The 24,669-nt window shown below is 30.5% G+C and overlaps 2 protein-coding genes across 3 annotated transcripts; both read left to right on the top strand.

Annotated features, from left to right (window-relative positions):
* The first annotated feature begins 2,777 nt into the window (after positions 1-2,777).
* On the top strand, positions 2,778-20,559 carry Ctns (lysosomal cystine transporter cystinosin). 2 transcript variants are annotated; one of them, XM_070297803.1, is made up of 11 exons: positions 2,778-2,959; positions 3,458-3,788; positions 4,228-4,319; positions 14,777-14,828; positions 14,917-15,007; positions 15,598-15,786; positions 16,625-16,865; positions 17,188-17,307; positions 17,433-17,721; positions 17,828-17,930; positions 20,475-20,559. In XM_070297803.1, the coding sequence occupies exons 4-11, from the start codon at positions 14,789-14,791 to the stop codon at positions 20,542-20,544; spliced, it is 1,143 nt and encodes a 380-aa protein (XP_070153904.1). In that variant the 5' UTR covers positions 2,778-2,959; positions 3,458-3,788; positions 4,228-4,319; positions 14,777-14,788; the 3' UTR covers positions 20,545-20,559. The 2 variants fall into 2 exon arrangements, with proteins under 2 accessions (XP_070153904.1, XP_070153905.1); XM_070297804.1 differs by lacking the exon at positions 20,475-20,559 and adding an exon at positions 18,459-19,240.
* A 9-nt stretch (positions 20,560-20,568) lies between these two features.
* Positions 20,569-22,104, top strand: Mrpl55 (mitochondrial ribosomal protein L55). Its single transcript, XM_070297805.1, has 2 exons — positions 20,569-21,092; positions 21,519-22,104. The coding sequence occupies exons 1-2, from the start codon at positions 20,923-20,925 to the stop codon at positions 21,841-21,843; spliced, it is 495 nt and encodes a 164-aa protein (XP_070153906.1). The 5' UTR covers positions 20,569-20,922; the 3' UTR covers positions 21,844-22,104.
* The last annotated feature ends 2,565 nt before the right edge of the window (positions 22,105-24,669 follow it).

Below are 24,669 nucleotides of genomic sequence, written 5' to 3'. Positions count from 1 at the left end.
TATCTCTCTGCACGATCATTGCAATTTAAAAAACATATTTATTTAAAATCTATGAATAAGAATTATTATCTAGCTTTCGTACGTTTTACAATATACTGCAAAGTACATATAGCTTAGATTTCTCTCTAGAATATAATTAACATATTTCTCACTGAGAAAATGTACAGTTAACTATACACAGAAAATTTTTCTTCATTTTATAAATAGTACAGTAGAATCGAGAGTGTACACAAATATCTCTGCGGGAAAATACCATGGAAAAATTTCTTTAAAAAGTTCGCTAAATGAGAACTAATCGTTTCTTACTTTACAATTCTACTAAGGAGCATAATATAATTGAGGCTTTAATTTGCGTACTTCTAAAAATAGCATTTGACTTCAAGCATATTCGTGATCAGAATATATTTACTAGAGCAACAATACAAAAAAAGCAAGAAATATATATAAATTTATCTTTTAACATTAAATGAACTATTTGCCACTGTTCGTTTTTCAATTAGTTTATGTAGAAGTACAGTTAAATGACTGACAGTGAAATTTATATGGTGCGAAATATGATCGTGATCTCTTTCACAAATGATTCTTATTCCGCGATTGTTTTCTCCTTGAAGTCAACGCGTCGCGAAAGCAAGACGATGAAAAACGTTCATTCATCGTACTCTTGGAATTCGTGTCAATCGTGTGCAATGCGGACGATCTGAAGGATCTAAGCGTGCGGTGGAAGAACTCGTGCAATGTGCCGTGAGTTACGTCATTCCGCGCGTTTGTCTCGTCATTCCGTGACATCACAGTACCACGTGCTCCGTGAATATCTCCCGCCGTCATTGTTCAAGATATATCGTTCACGTGTGAGTTATTTGCACGATGTCAACACACATACTTGGTTCCTCTCGCTGGTCCCTCGAAATTAACCCTCTTCCCAAATCAATGTCAAGGTGATCGCTCGTATAACATCTTATTAATTTCACGAACACAATTCGATTCATATAATAATAAAACAAGATATTTATATTCTTTATTTTTCTAAATAAAAAAATCACGTAGATTTGAAAGAATTATATATCCAAGCTTTTTCTTTATTTCATAATTGAATCAGATATATTCAATGCTAATTTCGCTACATATTATAAATTTGAAACAAATGTACGATAGTATAAAAAAATATGAAGAATATCAATGTGATTTGTTAACGTCCTCCACAGATATAATCTCGTATTAATATCAAATTAGGTCTTATCATCTTCGATGATAAGGATTTACACTTTTGTGGAAATTCCGTTTTAAAGATTGGCGTTTTATTGATAAAGATTGACATGTACATTCGTTAAATAAACACAAGATGCGTGCTCAAAATTATTTTAGTGATTACTTATAATAATCACTCGTTTTCACATCATTGATGCATCAAATATAACGATAAATTTTTAATGACTTTCATTGACCGCAACTTGACATGTAGTGGACTCAATTAAATTCAATAAATATCAATTAATCTACCGATTTGTTGCTTTGTCATGTTGTCACTACACATGTCATCGCACGCACGCGAATAGTTTAATACGTATTAATATGCATATATATACAACACACACACATAGAGGATCTTTTATCTCTTGAATTAACAAATTGCTATCTACGAGTGGACAATAGAAGGCACGCCAATTTTTATTTCACTTAAATGATCTTTATAAGATATATCACATACAAGCGCCGTTTTTTTAAACGTTTAACAATAAGTTTAGAATATTACCTAATATGATTTCGCAGAAATATAATATTGCGTTGTCATTTTTAACGCTGAATACAAGCTTTCAATTTAATGATATGATTAATAGAAAAATTAAATATGAAATATTGGTTGAAAAAATCAAGATGAAACCACAAATATATCGATTTTTGTTAATTTATCAGATAATATGTGTGATAACAGAAATTTGCGCGCTATGAGAAAACAAAATATCTCAATTTAATCTGATTAGTAATAACGTCTAACGATAGAGACGATAAAAATAGACCGAATTAATCTTGCAAAGATCCAACGATTTTCATTTAATCCATCTCCTAGTTATCTAAGCAGATCGAGTAGACGGCTTAAAAGATGATCTAATTTACATCATTATGTGAAATAATGAAATGTAACATTGATATATTTAAATGTAAAATTTTAAGAAATTCACATTCCAATTTATTTCTCTTAATATATATATTTTTTTTCATACACACACACACACATTATATGCTAAAAGTTAAAAGCAATATTTTTACTTCATATTCTGCATTAAATGTAAGATGAATAAAATAGTCATGGGAATAAAAGTGCGCAAACACTCTCGGCAGATGGCAAAAATAAAAATGTCTGCTTTGAAGCAGAAAACACTCTAACGTAAAGACGAAGCGATAAAAAAATCAGAGGTTATAGCTTGTATTAAATTTCATTAAAACCCAGACCGTGTCTTAAACGAGGGGGATTGCGCCGTTAGCGCAATATGTCGCGCACGATGGCGCGTATTGCATGCTCTATAACGAGAGTTAGGGTTTATTGGAATGTATTGAGCGTTTTGTCAAAGGAAAGCGCGTCTTAAAGGAATATTCGCAACGTTACGCATCATCAGGTTGTCGAAATCGAACGATTTTGCTCACGTAGAGAACAAGCGACCAGGAATGATCGCAAGCAGAATGGTGGAGGGGCACACCATCATATATGGGGGGAGGGGGGGGGGGAAATATTTTAGTGAGAGAGAGGGAGACTCTCTTACAGGATTTATATATACTAGTGATTCGCGGCGCCGGTCTTTGCGAGTCGCAACGTACGCAATCGGCCGAACAGGTTGATTTTAACGCGGTGAACGTCGTGATTTCGTCACGTTTTCCAAGGAAAAAAAACAACAATCTTTTACAAAGGAGAATCGTTGTGGATGTACCGATTGTTTTCAACATAATCGGTGCTTCTGATGTAATGGTGAGCTCTATTTTCCGCACGAAAAGGTTCTCGCGATAGTTAACTGTGACGAAGTTTAAACGAGTTTGTTTCAAGCTATGTTGTTGAGATTGTGAACAAAAGTAGAAACACGTTATTATCATTACGTAAACTCGTGTTTTTTTATCGTGTCACGTTGCAGATAATATTAATAAGATTGTCATTGAGATAGTGAATTCTTATTCAACAACCTCGAATTTTACAAATTTCTTGAGAAATTATTTTGCATTGAAAAATGATCGTGTCATCACAATCTGTGAATCTATAATCATATGTTTTAAGCGATTTCATTAATTTTAATGAAATTGTTATAAAGCTGTGACTTTTGTGAGAAATATTTTTCAAAAAATGTTTGTTCTTTGAATTCTTATTTATACCAGAAATTAAATATATTTGCATGCAGAACAAAACCGAAATATTTCAGTAACGTAAAGTAGAATTATAATAAAAATTAATAAGATTTAACTTTTTCTTCTAAAGGGAAAAATATATTCACTTTAGTTTCAAATTCTTCAAGCGAGATTAGGAAACCGTATGAATCTAAGGCCGAGTATAAAGACTTCGAATACTGAATATCATGGAAATATCGAAACTCAACTGACGAAGTTTCGAATGAGGATTAAAGTCGATATTATCATTCGATGAAATCGTCGACAAGCTGGATTCATTGTCCGATGCCGAGTTTGTGATTGAAAATATTTGTTCATCAGGATAATAACATTATAATTCTAAATGTAACAGAATTGAAAAGTCTCTCAGATGTCACGTATTTGTTCAAGTTGGATTGATTTATCGATAACGAGAAGTAGTGGTATGTTGTTTAAATTTATGTTGTATAAGATATCGAGAATTTTTTTTTTCTTTTTTTGCGTGAACAATAAAGCAAATTCTTAGAATCTAATTACTAAGTGAAGTTAATCTAAAGATTATAGTTTTAAAATGTCTACACAAAATTTTTGTTGCTTGCTAATTATTATTTTTCTTTTGACATTTGTTGAGATTAAGACGTATTTTTTATTGGTGTTAATTATGATATTACCGATTTTATGATATATCATATCAAGGTTCAGTCAATTAAATGTTATTTTCAAAATCAATGATTGATACAGAGTTGATGGATGAAGCAGAGGAAAGTAAATTACACTGTCGCCCAAAAAAAAAAAAAAAAAGTCACTTAAAAAAATATTTTTTCTGTCGACGAATGGCGTGTATATTTTCAGCAGCTTTTAATAAAGAGCTTCTCGTTACAGACGATCCCGTGAAGTCTATTGCAGAGAGATTGAACGTCTCTGCATCTCGACGGTAAATTTTAACTGTCACAGTTGTGAGCAAAATTTGACAGGTGAGTGAGCGCTGTAGCGCAAACTTTTATCGATATAAATCAAGGACGGTAAAAACCGATAGAATTGCATCGTAATAATCGTTTAAATCGACTGAGATAACGCCACGAGATACATGTAATGAAAGACATGTCAGAGAAATGACGATGGAAATAAGCCGAATAAAGTAATAAATTATCACGTTACTATCCATACTTCCATAATCAATAGGTAATGTTGTTAATGTCGCAATCGTGAAACACGCACGTATGTGCACATACACGCTTTTTTACTTAATTCAATACGCTAAAATGAACTTTGATTCGTCTTTCATTGGTCTCGATACACTATATACATACATATACACATACCCTTATTATATATATATATATGCATATCGTCAATCGCATGAAGTCTCTTCCGCGTGCACGTTCATTGAAGGAACGCTAAAAGGGAGACACATCTATCATGATAAAGTACCGTTAAACGATCTCTATATGACGGGGACGAATAGTGAAGATTTTGCGCCGCATGAATTTATGACAAAGCGATTCGTCATTTTCGTCGATCGTGCAATGATTTAATTTCCGTGAAACTGGCCGTGAAATTAAAATCGATGGTGAAAAAAAGGGGGGAGCAGAGAAGGCGGATGAGCCGTTTTGTATCGCACGATCGGCAAGCGTGTCATTATTCGAAATCAGAGGAAACGAGGACGTTGAATGCGATTGCAAATAGGTCATGTAAGTCATTGACACAAAACATGTTTTGCACACGTGTAACAACGCGCGTCGATCACTTCTCTAAGTTGCGAAAATTTCTCGCATCCAGTAAATCTACTGCGCGTGCGCAATCATTGTCTTAAATACTCATTGCTATTGAATTTGAAGAAGGATATTGAGCAAGAGAGATGAATTATGAATATTTTTTCTTTATATATTTGATAAATTAATAAATTATACGATATTTACGCGAATTAAACAAATTAAATTACATGCAATTAAAGAATAATATTATATTATAATATAAACACGCACACGTAAGTCTTCATTAAGAAAATCTACAATATGAGTGATTTTACATAAAAAAAATTCTCGAACACAAATAATCATTCAATCGGACTTTACAATCTCTTCTCAGAATCGAATAAAAACTTCCTAACATATTATATCTCGAATATCGCATAATCAGTGACGATTTTGCATAAATACTATTAATAAAAAAGAGAAGAGTAGAGGATTTGACTAATATCTTCAGGAATGTATCACTTGTGAACTTTGTTACAAGTTAATTAATCATATCAATCGATCGCCATAATTCGTTATCGCAAATAAAAGTCCAAAGCAGAAATATAAAAATAAAACAAGTATATCTAAGCGACATTGCAAATTGTGACTTTTCACAATCCGATATATTGACAATTTTATTTGTTTCGGTTACATCTGTATTACATTTTGATACTATGGTTGTTCTTGTATGTGGGCTTTTCGAGAATGGAATAAAATGATACAATTTTGATGAAGCCATTTACACACTATTTCGAGAAAACTACCAAACACATTCGACAGACGTCACAGAAAAATAAATAATTTTGTATCGGTGAAAAAAAAAGGATCAATGCGACGTGACAGGTCGTTTAGAAAAGTATATAAATATTGGCCAGTCATGCCAGTTGATTAATCTATGATCGCATCGTTATTGATATTAAAACTCAATAAATTATGACTTATTCGTGAACACGCCGGATCGGGCACAACGGGCTTACGCAAGCTTTTTAACTTCTTCGTGCTAGATAGAACGGCGTTTTTATCGACGTCGCACAGAATAGCGTCAAAAAGCGCCAAACACGAGGTAACGTCGTACAAATACAGTGTTAACGACGCAACTTGTTTTCGTTGAAAATTTTACAAAATCGCCTACAGCATATCGTAAACAAAAATCCGTTATTCGCAACGAATGGAAATTTTGCGACGAATCTACGATACGCGATGCAAAATTCGAGATCATTATCGAGGCACCTCGTTCGTACTCCATTATCGAGCAACGAAAGGAGATCGATCAAGCTACGTTATAGTCGGCCAAATCGAAAGCGACTTGAACTCTCTCGATCAGTCAAGGAAAACGGACAACGTAACTATAATAGGAACGATAAAAATATGATTAACCTCTTTAGCATACGTTCTTGATTAGCGTAGCATAGCATTGTGTTATTGCTGACATTGCTTCGAGCAAAGAATTTTTTTGGGGACGCATCGAGTTTAGGATATCTGATTGCGCGCAATCCTTCTTTCAAAGTGAAATAGAAGAAGTAAAGAGAAAAGCGTAAAAATCTTTATGAAATTTTTTATTGAATTAAACTAAGGGATTATAATTTGATTAAAGAATCTGCTCTTAAAAAATTAATATGATAAAATTAAGATTTGCGCTAATATTGCCATACTGTTAATGAATAATAAATAATTAATTTTTGTGAATGAATTTTTCTATTAATATCACGAGCTTTCCTATTCAAAAAGCATATCCATTAAGTAACACGTGTTGCATATTTTATTCGCGCAATGTGCGATATCCATCAGTCATGGAACAACCCGATCTTATTATTAATGCACATGTGATTCACGAAGTGCTCTTCGTCAAATAAGATAATCGAGCTACGAAGAGATCACGGTTAATCCGTACGCTTGACAGCCAAACATGTTAATGATTATAATATTAAAATTATTAATACATTTAATATTATATGTTAACGATCTGTACACATCACTTTAAATTAAAAATCGATTACAAATTAATAATATTTATTAATTAAACGTATTAATCTTGAGGCACATTGTATATCGATGAAAAGATAAAGCGATGAAATTATGATTCATGTATAAATAAGACGTTTTAAAATTGTGTATTTTATTATAAGATGTTACATTATAAAAAAAGTTAGAGTTTCATTGACAACAGTCCAATCAATCCCAATTAATTAATTATTAAATAGCACGGTTGAAGGATGTGTTCTGCTAAATTAAATTGCACTTTTACAAATTTAATTTCGATCTAGAAAATTAATTGGAATTAATTTCGAATATAGCTTATATTATTCTGAGTTATTCACATTGCTTGGGTAGCGATCCAATAGGAATTTTATTTCATTCCCATTATCATGATAAATAACATTAAATCAAATTACAACGTAACGCCACGAAGTCAGAAAATAAACGTCAGGACGATGCGATAATTTGATCGTTATAATGAAAAATATAAATGGAGCTTAATCCACGGGGCCGCTTATTGTTTGAGAATATCGGACACTCGATTGCACGAATTAGCAATTCGGCGGAATGGGATAAACAAATGGCGTAATTAAATATTCACTCTTGTCCCACTGATTTGTAAATTCGACCGGATTTCGTTCCGCCAACAACATACGACGACATCATTTTTATTTATTTACGCGATGACACGTTATCGGCCATGAGCGGAAATTGCATATTGCCTATATCTCACACGCGCGCTCGCGATATGTATATTATATCTCGCATTATATTGAATTTTACAGCACGGTTTCATCGCGCGAGAACGAGGATATATTTATTTGAACGCGAGCGCCGCAATTAATTCGATTATCTACTTACGCGTTATGTATGTGCGCTCTGGTTATTAACTGATATAATTTGTACGCCAGAAATTTCTACTTTACACTTTGCAATTTTGCCAACTAAAGCGATAATCTCACTTAGCAACACGTTTTGTGAGCACCGTATGTACAGATCGCTAAACTTCGTATTTTTTCAAGATCGACATATGTTTCCTGAATAAAAGTGTCGTAAATGTCAATAATTTTTGAATTTCATATAAATGATCAAAAGACTTTTCAGAAATATTTGCTTAGAAAAATCTTCTAAAAAAATAAAATATTTAATGATTTGCTTTATAAACGCGCTGTCGTAATATTATTAGTTTATCATTTTCTATGCGTATATTTTATATCGATTACGTTTTAACGTGACGATCTGCACCTATTAACTATTTATATATGTATATATAATAGTAAAGTATGTAATAAGGATGTAATCCATTTACAGATTTGAAATGTCGATTGTGTCGATAAAACGAGATTATTGATGAGTGGATGATTATGTATTCTTAGCTCGTCAATTATGTCTATTAATCAAATCTCCGGTCGACTGATCAAATGTCAGGAACGATTTAGCTATTGTCACTTCAATGATAGTTAACGACAAACTCATCAGTAGTTTTTCCCAAACCAGTCATTTAAACATGTCACTCAATCAATATCAACATCTAACAACTTCATTAATTTAATCAATGATGAAAGAAATAGAGGTATTTTAGTAGTTTAACAATTGATTTACAGTTTCAGAAAAATTGACGCACATGTCTATATATGTGTCTTTAGGCCAAGGTGCAGCAAGAGAAATCAAATGTCATAATTTTTTGAAATTTCAATTATTATCTTTAATGGATAATTAAATTTGTTGTTTATAATGATTCTATAAAATTAAATTTTCAATATTAAATAATTATTATTAATAATAGCAATATTTAATTAATTAAAAATTCAAATCAATAGTTTATAGTAGTATTTTATGTGTATTACATCTTAAAATTAGATTTGTCCCTCTAGCAACCAATATATCATCATTTTCATCCTATTTTCAAAAGTATATGAGATAAAGTAGTATGCATATGAGATAAAGTTCAAAACAGTTTAAAGAAATTTTAACTCCAGCATACGTAATGCATATTATATTGCCACTATTTTTTACCAGATCAAAAATTTGTGATGGAAATTAAAGATAGAAACTCGCGAAGCAGTTTCCATCTCAGCATAACAATGTGAATATATTTTATGGAATTGAAACAAAAATAGAAATAACTGGCAAATCACATTAAATAAAATAAATTAAATTAAATAAATAAAAAGAGAAACGAAATGAAAAGCATGCACAGTTATATTATTCATTTTTCGCAAAAATAAACTAATATATATATATATATATATATATATATATATATATATATATATATAATTCTACAGTATAAATTCTAGCAACAAAATTAATAGTCAATATTAGAGTTGAGGATGTTTAAAATATATTTGGTTCGCATATTTAAATAATAAATTATTTTTTTATGGAAAATTTGGATAAAATTAAACATAAATTTCTGTTACGCAACAATGTAAAATTTAAAGAAGAGATAAAAAATTGAAATTAAAAAAAAAAATATATATATATATATATATATAATATAAATCGTTACATTTCTAAAAATCTATATTTCAACGACGATAGCTTAATATATCTATTGTCATATGTGGGTGTTTAAACATAGATATTTTAAAAATCCAATGGCCACACGTTATTTTTAAAAGCTTTTTAATTAATAAATATTTAAAGAAGATGTAAATATATTTTTATAGTTAAATGCGTTAACACACGATTATCGATTCTTCTATCATTTTTATATTTTATAAATATTAGCAACATATTGTTTATTTTTTTTTTGCTGTTTAAGTATTATATGCTTCAACACCTCACGAAATTCGATATTGCGGTACGATCAAACGCGCTTGACGGTGATATTAATATCGGAAACCAGATCCTCAATAAAGAGTAGATCAGCAAGGAACTCGTAAATTTACATTGATATATAACCAGCATACAAGAAAATCATGAAGTGATCGCAGAATAAAACGTATACTATATCATATGGGAAAGTATAGTAAAATATATGAAAAAGAAACGACTCTGCAAAATGTTTAATGCTTAATTTACAAGTTTAGCGACATTCAATTAAAGAAATACGTTCAATTTATATATTGCAATTAAATATTTTGATGTTAAATTAACAATCGTTAATATCGCGTGCGTGTATGATGTAATTCTTTCGAAATAAAATTTTTGTCATTGATATGAAAACGCAAATATGTCTTTTAAATGATAAGAAATATAGACCGGAAATATTTATCGATGATATTTTCTAGAAATGAGTCATCAACTCCATATCGTTGTGAAAATAATCTCGCGACAATATTACAACGCGTCTCGTCGTCAGCCATGAAATTCACGCATCGATCGACAATGGCCATCAATATTCATACGATAAAAGCATCAGTGCTCAAATTTCGTAGCTATTACAAGCTGTTTTCGCGATAACCCGGTATGTATGCGAATTCTGGCAATCGTACGGCTATTTTCGTAGAAATGATACATCGCTGCATGCACGAGAGAGGCACCAGTTTCTAATAATTTATAATATGCGACTATTGCGCGCCCCGATTTGTGTTTTTTGAATATACATAATAAATTATGGGATCAAACGGAAATTAATGAAAGCTAAATTCCCTCTTTTCGCTATTGTGTAATTTCGCGACTGCAGTCATTGAACGGAGAAAACTCGCTTTACAATGAATATTGTTATTCTCCGCATTACAGAGACATGAACGCGTTATAAACATGCGGATATACGACGCGAAACTGAATTCTCTCTTTCCAAACGAAAATCATGATCGAACGAATGAAGCTACTAAACGAGAGAAAATTGCATCATAGCAGTCGAATGTTACTCCCCCGCTACATGTTATTATTATAGGGATAAAACCTTTGTATAACTATGGGGATATGGAAATTAGATAAATTAGATAAATTATCGCTGCTGCAAATATATATTTAATAAACAACATGCATCGAAACAGGCGACAAACAATGGCAAAATGAAAAAGGCTTTCAGAAAGAGCAAAAGCGGGAACTCGAAGGTGATTTATAATAATCTGATATCTGATTTATTAATATAATTTGTGTCTCACGTTATAATTAAAATATCGAATTATATGGATGAAATTGGACGAGTTGGAACAAGTGACGACATTCACCGACATTATCGTTAGATAAAAATTGTTCCCGAATTCCTTCGAGAAACATTATTTTGACGTTAACGTTCCACTTTCCGGCAAATTCATAACTCGTTTCGAAGTCTGAGAACATAGAAGCTCATGTATTAAATCGGCGTATACTTTATAGAAGGAAAACAGGAAAGCTCTGATAAAATTGGGAATAAAGCCATAAAAAATTTCTCCACGATTAATGACAGATAGACAGACGGGCAGCGGCGGAGAGTGACCGGCGGTCGTATATTTCGCGCTCCATCGATCGGGGAGGAGGCCCCGAGCGGGCGACAAAAGAGCCAGCGACAGTGCGCGCGGGACACGGAGTATTTAAAACCGTTTAACTAGAGGCAGTTAATTGCGTCAATAATTCTATCGATGCAATAATAATGTCGGTGCCGCGCAAGATAAATCTCGGAAGAGAGATCCAGAAGGGTCGCCGCCACCGATGCCGATGCCGCGAGTTGTTCAATGCACGACTAAGCACACTTTGTATAATGATATATTGAGCGACGCGTGGCTGTAATGTCGACATTTTGCCTTAATGTATTACGAAGAATATGACGGAAAAGAGGGACAGGGGAGAGAGAGAAAGAGAGAGAGAGAGAGAACGGGTCCCCTAAATATCTCGAATATACGAGAAAGGTAAAATGTTCTTCACCTCGATGACATCCCGGCGGTGGATATTAAAAAAAGTATTATGGTCGTAAGAGAGATTACTGTAGCACTGTTGTACATGTTGGGTGTATATTTTTCAGTGCCTGATGTAAATTTTATAAAAGAATATATATATATGCAATTTATATTAATTGTATAAATTTTAGATGAAATATTACATAGAAATGTATATGTGAATAAATTTTACCTCCACTAAATTATGATTATAAGCGCTAATAATAAATATTTCTGTCATATAGATAAAAATAAGGAAAGGAATTAATTTATTTATTTAATTATATAATGATTACTATAAATTATTCATATAATATCTTCTTTTGAATATAAAGTGTTAAGTATATATCTTTCGAAATTTAGTAGAATCTAGAAAAATCCCAAATACAATATAAATATAATACAATATTATGTCTCCGCAATAATATTAATGAATCGCCATGCGTTGGATTATACTTTCTAATCAGTGGCGAACGTTTAACCCACATTGGAACGCGCATGATTAAGTAATTGCCCGTAATAAGAAATTAGCATGAAATGGACGTTAAGTCAGCTGATCCAACAGGCATGGCGCGGTTGGGATTTAATCTTTAATTTATGATAATCTCGTTATTATACTCGTTCGCCTAGATTTTAATTCTCACCCGTGCTTAAATCGTTCGCGGTATCGTAGTATAAATTAACGAATAATACGCGATAACGGGATATGGCGGTAACATTGTCACCGCCGAAAAAGTAGAAGACTCCTCATTTCCGGTATCGTAGCGGCTAATAATCGTGTATTATTTTTGCGCTTAATTAAATTTGCGATAATAATCACGCTATCGTGAATTTAAATGCGATATGAATGAGCGCTTATATTTCTATCCCCCGAGTTTTTGCCTTACTTTTATGAAAAATGTCATCTTTCTAATCCGACTCTAATTAAGCTCTTTTTCGATATAAAATTACGCACATTTTTCTATATATTAATCGCATAATCTCGCGAATAGATTCGAAAGACTGTAGGCATTAAAAATAAAAATTCTGCTTTGTTTTCTCTCACGCAAACGTCTCCGTATAGAAAGATATTTTTCAAATTCATTTGATTCATAATAAAAAACATATTCCATGTTTCGAACTATAGTACACACATATACATGTAACAAAAATTTCATGAAAGTGTATTTACTCTTACTACATGTGTAATGGGGTGGAAAAAATATATTAATATTAAATTTTATGAATAAAAATATATTGAATGGAAAGAGAGTTATACGCGAAACAAAGGATAGATATCGAAAATATGCTATGAACGTGAGAATTCTAATAAAAATTAATTGTATTAAATTAAATTACCCATGTGCATCATTCTCTCATAATTAATTACTCATTATTAATTTTCATATGTAATCCGGCTTATTATCCTTGTTAAATTTTTTTCTATAAAATATTCGTTATTCTTTTCACCATTTTTATCACGCGAATTTCTTATGGCACGCGGAAGTAAATATGTCTCGTTTGTCTTCGTCACTGTTCGATATATTGTCCTCTCTTCACTTTTTCTTCCTCTTTTTCTCTCGCTCGTTATCATCGTTATCATATCTTTTTTTTATTCTTTGGGATACTCGCGTTTGTCTGCAATCTCGATGGAACTTCACCGAGACTTGACCTACTATCGTGGATTAAGTTTATCGGCGATTAAATGCAGAAACGAAAACATAGAGAAGAAAAAAAAAAATATCGGATAGTGTGTGTTGGAATTTGGCAAAAATAGCGAGAATATACGCAAATTAACTGTGTTAATTATAATTAAATTCAATCGCACTTTCTGATCGTTTTGAATGAAAGGCATACAGACAATCATTAATTAATATCGTCTAAATGATCAAAAACTTGTCAGCAAAATGATTTTAGGCCTTTAATCGATCGTATTAATGTTAATATTAGTAGTAACTGTAATTAGCTAAATTTTTTTTTCATTATAAATTATGTATTAAAATATATATAATTATAAATTATATAATTATGTACAAAAATATATATAATTATAAATTATATAAATTATATATAAAAATATATATAATTATAAATTATATAAATTATAATGCAATAATCATATATTAATATTTCTGACATTATATATATGCATAGATATAAATTAATTTTCACATTTTGATTTTGTACCTTATCTTTAAAACTTGCATTATCTTATTTTACAACGCGAAAAAAATATTATTGCATTTCATTAAAATTCCAATAAAAATCTCTTATCAAATTGCACAAGCGCTACATTTTCAATTTCTTGCCGCCAGATAATACGCCAGCTGAGCAGGGTGTCACGTGTTCGCCATTAGTGGCTTATCATTCTTTATCGTTTTTAACCTCTCGTGAAATCGTCACGCTGTCGAGGTTAAGTTATTTTTTTTTAATGTCCCTCCATCAGTGAAACGATTCTAACGTCATTATCGTCGTCTTTGTTGTTTGATAATATTGACATTGACAGTCGCGGAAATTTGATCGCATTGATAATATGATGCAATTGCGAAACATATGTTCCATCTGTCAAATACAGAGATCATCGACAAGTATTGCTTACTGACAGTTAGTAGGATGCATCAACAACGGTAGCGCGCGAAATGTCATCGTATCGTACGAATGATAACCCCGTATACTTGTTTGAGGTTAAACATGCCATTCTCTTGTATCTTCGTTCCACGTTTTACGTATGTCATTGGTGCGAATTTTAACTAATTCCGTGAGCGCATCGCGTTTCGCGCTGGTGAACGCACCTGATATCGTGCCGCACGTAATACATAAAAGATTGCGATGATAACTATGGCATTGATATAATGACTGTGATAGCACCAATTCCTTCCGCATTGAAACGCGATAACGCAAGTCTAAGCGTGGTGCACGCTTTTGTTTCAGCTGAAATATAATATGGCCTTGCTACGTTACATATGGATTCTGATATTACTAGGTGAGATGTGAAAAAGACAGAGACATATGTTAAAGTGTCTTTTGTTTTATATTATATACATTATATATTATCTTTTATATATTTGCAGCTTTAACATATGTTCAGGGAGATCTTAAAGTGTCAACGCAGGATTTGAAAGTACTTCTCAATCAGCAAGAGAAATTTAACTTCTCCTTGACGTGAGTATAGTTTGTTACGTGTCGTTAATTTGTGCTATCGCATCATGCTGCACTATGCATATCGTCGAGTACTTATGAATTTTATTGGCTATTATACATATTGCATTGCATGGATTGCTATATTGCTTCTAGGAGCTTCTGTATATATTTGCAATGTTGGCATTGTAATAATAATGTCTATGAATTTTAGTGATAAAAACTAATGTTGTATATAAATGATAATAGTATTAAAACCAATATGTGTACATTTTATGATTTCATCCACATTCCACTTGTATCACTTAATCGTAGCATGTTACAGTCATGACAGAATAGTCTTATCATATATTATAAAAGTGCTGATAACAGTAAGCGGATAATGATATTATTATATGATATCATTCCTGGACTTTACACTTTATCATCCAATTCACACACATATTTGAGAAATAGCTCATTCATTTTGGTGTGTTTAAAAATTATGTTATAATTTTGCATGTGTGTGTGTGTGTGTATGTATGTGCATGTATACATATACATATATATATATATATATAAATAATCAAATGTATATCATATCATATATCATAAGTCTCTTTCTTATTTTGCAGGGAACCTTTATCTAATGACAGTACTGCAATAGTTACAATAGTTGTACAACATTCTGATTTGATATCTACAGAACCATCTAATTTTATTATTACATCGGGGGAAAAAATAGAATGGGTTATTTATGTAAAAGGTCTGAGCGTGGGTCATACAATTGTTGGTGCTAATATAACTCCCAATAATATTATAGAGTAAGTATATGTGATGAAACGCCTTACAAAGATATTGCGAATTTTGTATATTCTAAGTTTTAAGCTTTAATCAACTATATAGTTGTGGCTGATATAACAAAAAGCATGTATATGTTTATATATAATATATGTATATAAACACATATTTTATTTGAGTAATGTATTTATAATTTTATTTAATGTATTTATTATTTTATTGGAGTAATTTATTTATAATCAAATCATGCGCAACAATAAACAGCAGCGAGCAAAGATTTATGGCACTGATGCCTCCTCTATCTTTGTGACTAATTCTGAAAAGATTCCGGTTAGTGTTACATTCATGTTCCATTGCACTGTGCTAAGACTGCACAGATAGCCTTTTGACCTAAACTTGTCAATTAAGCTGAAATTCAAAGTTTGGTCAGTCTGTATTCAGATTTTGAACGGGCTACATCCCAATTTAATGATGATGTTTAAACTTATCTGTGACTAATATAAATGATTTTAATATATTTTTCGGTGATATTGATAAATATCTGACGTTTATGAGTGATAAACTTTAGACTAATATTAAATTGTATTATATGCTTGATAATTTATTCTTAAAATTGATTCTTAAAAAGTGCTGTGTAAAAGAAAATCTAATTTGTGATATTTTCAATAATTATAAAAACTGTTGAAAAATGTATAAAAATATCATTATACCGCAAGATCAATTATATACTCTTGATTTAAAGTGAGCAAATATAACATTTTATTTTATTTTTTACATTATATTTAAAATTTCTTTTTTATATAATTTTATTAATGTTTTATGTATGAAATTAATTTTCTTTGCATATTTTTTTTCTTTTAGTGTCTCTCAAGCATTTATTAGAGTGACTATAGAGAAATCAGATTTCCTGTATCACATCAGTGCTGTAGTTGGATGGATATATTTTTTAGCATGGAGTGTAAGCTTTTATCCGCAAATCTACATTAATTATAAACGTAAAAGTGTTGTGGGTCTTAATTTTGATTACCTCTCACTAAATGCTGTTGGTTTTCTTATGTACGCATTATTTAATTGTGGCCTTTACTGGATACCTGAAATTGAGGTAAGATATTGCTATATTACGTGTCTCTTATATAATTAATATATAAAGAATCCATAAAATGGATTTCTTGATTCCAATTTTAAATAAAATAAGAGCCATTGATTGTATAGAGAGAGATGAGAAAGAAGACATTATATAGAAATAATGATATTAAAAATAAAAATTCTTTGAGAAAAATATTAAACATGAATAAAAAAAGTCTAGATCAAGTTGTATTACTTTTTTTTGTAATTTAATAAGACTATTTTATTTCTTTTTTATTTATTTCTTTTTTTTATATATAAAAAAAAGATAACTGATTAATTTATTAAAATATTTTCAGGATGAATATTTTAATCGATATCCAAAAGGTTTGAATCCTGTACAAATTAATGATATATTTTTTTCTCTACACGCAGTATTTGCTACTGTTGTAACTATCGGACAGTGTTTCATTTATGAGGTATATATATATATAACTAAATATATAACAATTGTATAGCTAAAACAGTTTTTTATATGAGATCATTAAATATCATACTAAAAATCTTATAAATTGAAACATGAATGTATTAATTTTTACTCTAGGTTGGTAATCAAAGAGTATCAACGACCGCACGTATTATTCACGGAATATTTGCGGCTTTTATATTAATATCTTTAATATTATCTTTCGTCCACACAATCCACTGGCTAGATTTTCTCTACTACTGTAGTTATGTCAAGCTCAGCATAACGCTTATTAAATATGTACCACAAGCGTATTACAATTATAGAAGGAAGTCCACGGTCGGCTGGAGTATAGGAAATATATTCTTAGATTTTACCGGTGGCGTCCTATCAATGCTACAAATGATACTCAACGCTTATAACTATGGTAAAAATATAGATACAAAACTAAATTAATTTTTTTGGTTTGCACACATATTCATATTATAAATTAATTTTTATGAAATATTAATATGTCATAATTTTTATCTCAGATGATTGGGAAAGTATTTTCGGAGATCCGACTAAGTTCGGTCTAGGATTCTTTTCTGTGGCATTTGATATATTTTTCATAATTCAGCACTATGTTCTGTACAGGTATGTATGCATGCATGCTTTACTATTGCCTGTGCTTTGTATTTGTTTTTTTCTTGTCATATACTATTTCACTAAATAACTTTTTAAAGATACTAATCCTGTTTCTTAGTTACCAGTAAAATAATGCATCTTACATGTGAATCATTTCTCATATTTATAAAACCCAATAAATATATTTTATTAATATCTCATGTATGTATGTACATGTGAAAAATATATATGTTTTTAACTGCATTGTATATTGCATTTTTAGTTGCATGTTTAAAATATTTGTTATTGATTGCACAATTTTATTAACTGTTAATATAAAAGTAAATTTATTTCAAGAATTTGCTATGTTAATTGCATATTATTTAATTAAGCATATTATAAAGATTATACGCAATTAGTTTAATGTTTTCGGGTAAAAATGGAAAATATTCACTTACTGGGTTTTTCTAATCATATATATAACTGTATGTTATCATTCCATCTAATCTACTAACTAAGCTATACAATTGGAGATAGAGTGAGACTTTGATTTTACAGATATAATGATGAGAAGGTGATTGACCTGAAGGGCAAAATATAGTGATTTCATCGAGAATTTAATTTCCTTTCTTTAACATTTTTCCATAATCCAATATATTATACACGTATGCGTGTTTTTATATTATTTTGCATAAATTTGTATGAGTATTTCCTCATTCGTCATTATCATGTACATTATATATAGCTAAGAAATTAAAGTGCGTACAACGAGTACATGTGCATGCATACATGATATTGAAAGATACACGCATTTTGATATATTTTTTTTTCGTCTCAATATTTATTCCGGAAACATTTCGCGGAACGTGTTTCTTTTTCTTAATTATATAGTACAATATAGTATATATTGTGTATATATAGATGTATTATATATATATATTTTTTTTTTACACGAACGCGCGCGGGTTATGTGAAAGAGATAAAGACATAGTATGCTTTTATAAAAATATTAATTTTTGTTATAATATCTTTCTTAGATGTACATATATATTTAAATATTCAAATCAAAGCATACATATTCATTGGTATTATAGTAACGATGAAAAAAATGGTTTATTTATTTTTTTAATGTTAATTTGTAACCTTAATTTGATTAGATCTCAAATTGGACAGATAAAGTGAAATATTTTCATAGGATCATAATGGATAATTTAGCGCAAATTGAAATACGAGAAATATTAGAAAAAATATAAATAAAGAATGCAATCTTATAAGAAATTTGCATAATTAAATTATATACATTTGATATTATTAAAAATGACTTGTAAATTATGAAATATCTTATTTAGTATGCAACACAACACACCAAAAATGTAAAATTAAAACATTATATTAAAATAGTAATAATATGTAGAAATTTGATAAGATTTTTTAATATATAGATAAATTTTTGTTGAAAAAATATTACAAAATATTATATTTATATTATTATTATGAAATTGCATATTTTATGCAGGCAATTCTATCTTGATATAAAACATAATTTTCATTGTTTTGTACAATTTATTGAATTGTATTTAAAATATGTATAATATATTATTAAAGTATATATATTACATATTAAAAATGTTATATGTTGTGTAAAGCAGAATAAATAAGGATTACTATTGATAATATACGCATGAAGCATGATTCGCATTGATTTTTATTCGATATTTATATTTAATTACGGCAAATATTTTTCAATTTGCACGATGGTGAAAGACAACAGTGATTTTAAGTAAATATTACAATTTGGGAGAGTCTAGTCCAAATAAGTTTGAATGTTCAATAAATACGATTTTGTGTGTGCACTCCCGTATGTTTGAATGAATGAGTATGTATGTATGTATGTTTTCATCATTAATCCGGGAAATAAATGCCTATCCTTTTGTCTCTACGTTACGAATTAATATATAAAGATAATACATATTGCGGTGTTTAAAAGTTTTATTGATAATATATAAAAATGTTATTTCTTATATAATATTTGCTATTTATTTATATGATAAATAAATCATTTAAATAACTTAACAGATAAATTTATACTATAAATTTTTTATATACATAATCAAAGATTTTGAAATTAGTTTTATAAATAAATTTCACTATTGCATTTAATCTATTTTTATATTATAATTCTTCACAATTCTATTATGAAATAAATAATAATATTGTGCGAATAATTATTATATGATGTATATGTATGAATAATTATTATAAAATGAGTTGTTTGTACTTTCTTGAATTGTGTAACGATAAAAAAAATATAAAATCAAACCGCGTTTATATTTATGCAAACTCTCCCTTTCAGTATATGAAAAGACAAGTTGGCTATTTTAATTCCCGGGTTAATTATAACTTTGCTAACCCGACTAATTCTACTAACTTAGTTTAATGCATCCTTTGACGACGATATCTAGCGAGAGATTTTTCTTTAAGCATTATCGGAAGGAGATCGAGACAAATCTCCGAAAAATCGCCGCTCGTTATTAAATGTACCTAAAGAATGTGTCGTAATTCCTTTCCTTACAGGAATCGTACCGAGTATATCCACCTGCCTGGTCATTGTCAGGAGAAACCCGAGAGCGGATGCAGCGTATAAAAATACATCTCGCTTATCGCTACCCACCGTCAGAACGCTTAAAAGATAATATTTGTCCTCAAGCCGAAATATCCCTTTTTTTCTCGAGTCGATCGACATTCATCGTCTCATCGCACATTATTTTACATCGTCTCGTAAGAAATTCGCATGGGGATTATAAGCAAATCGGAAAACTTCCTCCCCCCTCCCCCCCCCCGAATCAAGATTGAATTGACTCACTCTCAGACGCTGCTCCACCGACGTCGAAAGAAAAATGCCATTTGACGTTGAAACACGCATAGAAACGAATCCCACGTCGAATCGCACGCAAAGGCACGCAACGTTCGTATATTTGCACCATTCGAAAAATATGAAAAAACTCTCGGACAAACGCTCTCGATGTCGCGCGTTTCCAAACGTTCTCGTCACATTCTGATAATCGCAATTCGATACCGGCAGCGCGCGCAGCCTTCGATTCATCGCGCGGGAACGTCACATCTCGATCGCTCGATTGCGCAGAACTTCAAGTCGTCGCATCAAGTCTCTCATCTCGTCGATCGTTACGACAGGTAGGACCTTGCTTTATTCTCAAGTGTATTCCATCTACAAACGTAAAGAGAGTAATTTAATAAGCGCGAAATTATTTGGAGTGATTTAAAAGTAATGTGTTATGTAATGTTTCCCTCATTGCTTATACGATGAACAACATAACCTATGAAAACAATGTGATACTTGTGCGTAATGTGTATGAATCAAAAAAATATTTTTTATTATTTATATATTATGTGTTGTATATTAACGCGTAAATGAAGAAGATGTAAATTTTTAAGTTGTAAAATCGCATTTTTAAATTATAATTTGTAATTATAAGAAGCTACATGTTAGGATTGTTACTATAAGTTCTATTATATATTTTTGTGTGAATATATGTAAAGATACACATATGTAAGTCTCATATTTATAATCCTATAAATATAAATATTTTCTTATTTCAGAATGATTGCTTCACTTGCACGGATTGGCAGTTCTGCGATAGGCCAGAGAAATTTTAATTGCTGGACAGCAGCGATCACAAAGAAGCACAGAAGAATATACGAACGAACATATCCTACAATTCTTGTTTTGCCAGATGGTAGTAGTATAGAGATTGAGTACCATGAGCCACGAAAGATAATAACTCTCCCGCTAAATGTTGGGGAACTTACACCAGAACAACAAAAGAAGCGACTCGAGATGCGTAAACCAAAAACGAAAATAGTCATAACGGAGGAAATTGAAGACAGCTTTGATGAGAGCAGGTATCTCAATTTTAAAAAGTGATTGTATCTAAGCATTTCTGAAAACTATATTATATATGCTATATCTACATCAAAATATAAAACTAAGTCACACAAAGATCCTTTCTATTCGTACATTTTTAGTTTTATGTAATATTTAAATTATTACATACTTATTTCCTCTGTAATATTGAGGAGATGTAAATACTATTATAAAATTTTCTGTCGTAACATAATAGTGTAAACAAATCTAATGTTATCATTGGACAATACCATAAATTGTATCTTAATAATCTAAGTAATATCTCTTGTATAAAATAGAAAATATATCATTTATATATATATATATATATATATATATATATATATATATATATATATATATATATATATATATGACACATATATTATATTAAGTATTGTTCTACAAACATAGAATAATGTTTGTAGTTCTTTATGATAACGCAATAACGAATTAATAACACAATAAAGATGCAATTATGCAAGATAATATTAATCTCTTGTTTCCTACAGAAGCATTTGTTCCATTTTTATCTCACTCTATTAAAGTTACAAAAACTGATAAAAGATATATATTTTATAATATAAATTAATAATACGAATTATGAAACCCCAAAAAATGAATATAATAATTCATTGATTTTCCTTCAGAACGTCCTTGAACTTGTCTGAAAAAGAAAGTAGACTATACGCGACGGAAATCGAATCGATTACAGGTTCGAACCGCTTTCGAATAATATTCTTTTCTCAATGGGCAATAATCGTTCGGGCAAACTCGTTTTCACATCCGGATGAGGGAACCGCGCATAGCTGGGCGAGTGAAAATTCGTTGTGACGAATGTGAACGAGAGAATTGCGATAAATATTAAATATTCGTTAAATATAATTTCATCATTTCGATTCAATTGTATCGTATGTTTGATACTTATTTTATCCATAGCAATCTCAAATTACTTTACTAATTATGCTAACTATACAGCTGAACAATTGAATGTCAGTCCATTTGTGTAGGCACGTTACATTTTACAGGATTCGAGGTCTAACATCGGAACATACGATATGATTGCCGGTTATTAAACGATAGCATATTTTTGTACAAGTGGCGCACGTGTACTATCATTTCTGCGGTATGTCGCGTGACAAGAGAGACTTGTCACGACCGACGATGGTCATATCGTTTGTTTTAAAGCGATTTCCTTTGCGACTTTCTCCGATTCTCGCCTTCGCACTACGGAACGCACTTTTCGTCCTCGCGCTAACCGTAAATAATTACCGGACGAAACGGCGGATAAACTTTCGACGACGTGCTACGATTGAAAGTCTCGTTGTTACATCGAAGGCGAGCGAAAGTGATGGATTAGTATAAAAGCACAGCTGATGTTTAAAAACTCGTTTGGTTTGCGAGAGATGAATGGGATGAATGTATTATAAATTTTTCATGATTTTTGTCCGATTTTGACAAATAATATTATTTATATACATATTTATATACATAAAGCTATATTGTAAATGATATTATATTGCATTTACTCGATTTCTAAACAGAAATTATCTGAATAGAAAAAAGAATATACATGTGTGTTTTCTTTTCTAATATAACAAAGATTAAAAGATTCTAGACTGATGACATTTTTAGTTTAATTTATTAATGTAAAAAACTTTCGATATGTGCGCGCGAAATGATTTAAGAAACATGCCAAATGATTATTAAAATCTTAAGGAATTGAGAGATTATTTTCTGGAATTTTTATTTGCATAATTGTATCGATTATATTTCATATTGCATAATATGCACGATTGAAAAATTTTACGTTGCCAGCATATTGAATTATTTCAACTAAAGATGCGTGATACAATGTATCAATGCGTCGATTAAAACATAATTATTGCGAGCACTTTCGACCGCGGTGAAATCATCATTGCGACAGAAGTGTGAAAATTGTTAGGCAACAATATGGGGGATAGATGAGCCACCTTATAAGGTGCTGAAACGCGTTTAGCATACGATGATATCGTCAAAGCGCGCTTCGAATGTTTTATCTCAACGAACGTTATTAACACGTTCATTACTCGATACAATAGGATCGATTATCAGCTGACGTCATGAAAAGACGAGCAGACAACTATATTATATAGCTGATAATAATCCTAATATATTTAGAATAAATAATATGACCCTCGTCGACAATTTTTTAAACATTAATTTTAAATATTAGATAAAAAAACTACGCATTTGCGTAGTTTTCCATCACGATAATAAGTGAATTTTTTATTGACATAGAAAATCATGTGATGTCAATATAAGATGTAATAAAATAAGAATCCATATAATAATCGTTCTCAAAAAAAAAAAAAAGAAGGGTAAAAATGTACAAAATTTTTTTTCGATATATTTATCCTCAAAATTTTTTTGCTGTTCTTATTCTAATTGTATTTAATTATTAATTTATTTTAGTACCAAAATAGTAATATCCGAGATGAAATATTTTAAGCATATAATAAAAAAAATATTATTGGTAAAAAGCTTAGATAAACTCACGATAAAATTGCAACCTGCAACAGAGCGAAACGTTTACGCTATTGTAATACGCAATTTATTACCTACTTTTTGCGTAATTATCTATTTCTTATCTTAGCACATTGAATGTTACTAATGTAAATAGTACAAAATTATTTTGCAAACATAATATAATATCCCTTGTGAAAAAAAGTTGTCAACGGCTTAAGTTTTCTAACATTACCAAATCTTTTTGATGTATTATTTTTCAAGTCCTAAAGAGAGAGAGAGAGAGAGAGAGAGAGAGAGAGGGGGGGGGGAGCGCCCTTTCTAATTACTTACGAATACGGT

This window comes from Polyergus mexicanus, unplaced genomic scaffold (genome assembly GCF_030449975.1).
Source record: "Polyergus mexicanus isolate NDT 795.1 unplaced genomic scaffold, iyPolMexi1.0 SCAF_6, whole genome shotgun sequence".
Classification (NCBI taxonomy): domain Eukaryota; kingdom Metazoa; phylum Arthropoda; class Insecta; order Hymenoptera; family Formicidae; genus Polyergus; species Polyergus mexicanus.
The sequence above is the reverse complement of the archived record's forward strand: the minus strand, read 5'-3'. Positions and strand labels throughout refer to the sequence as shown.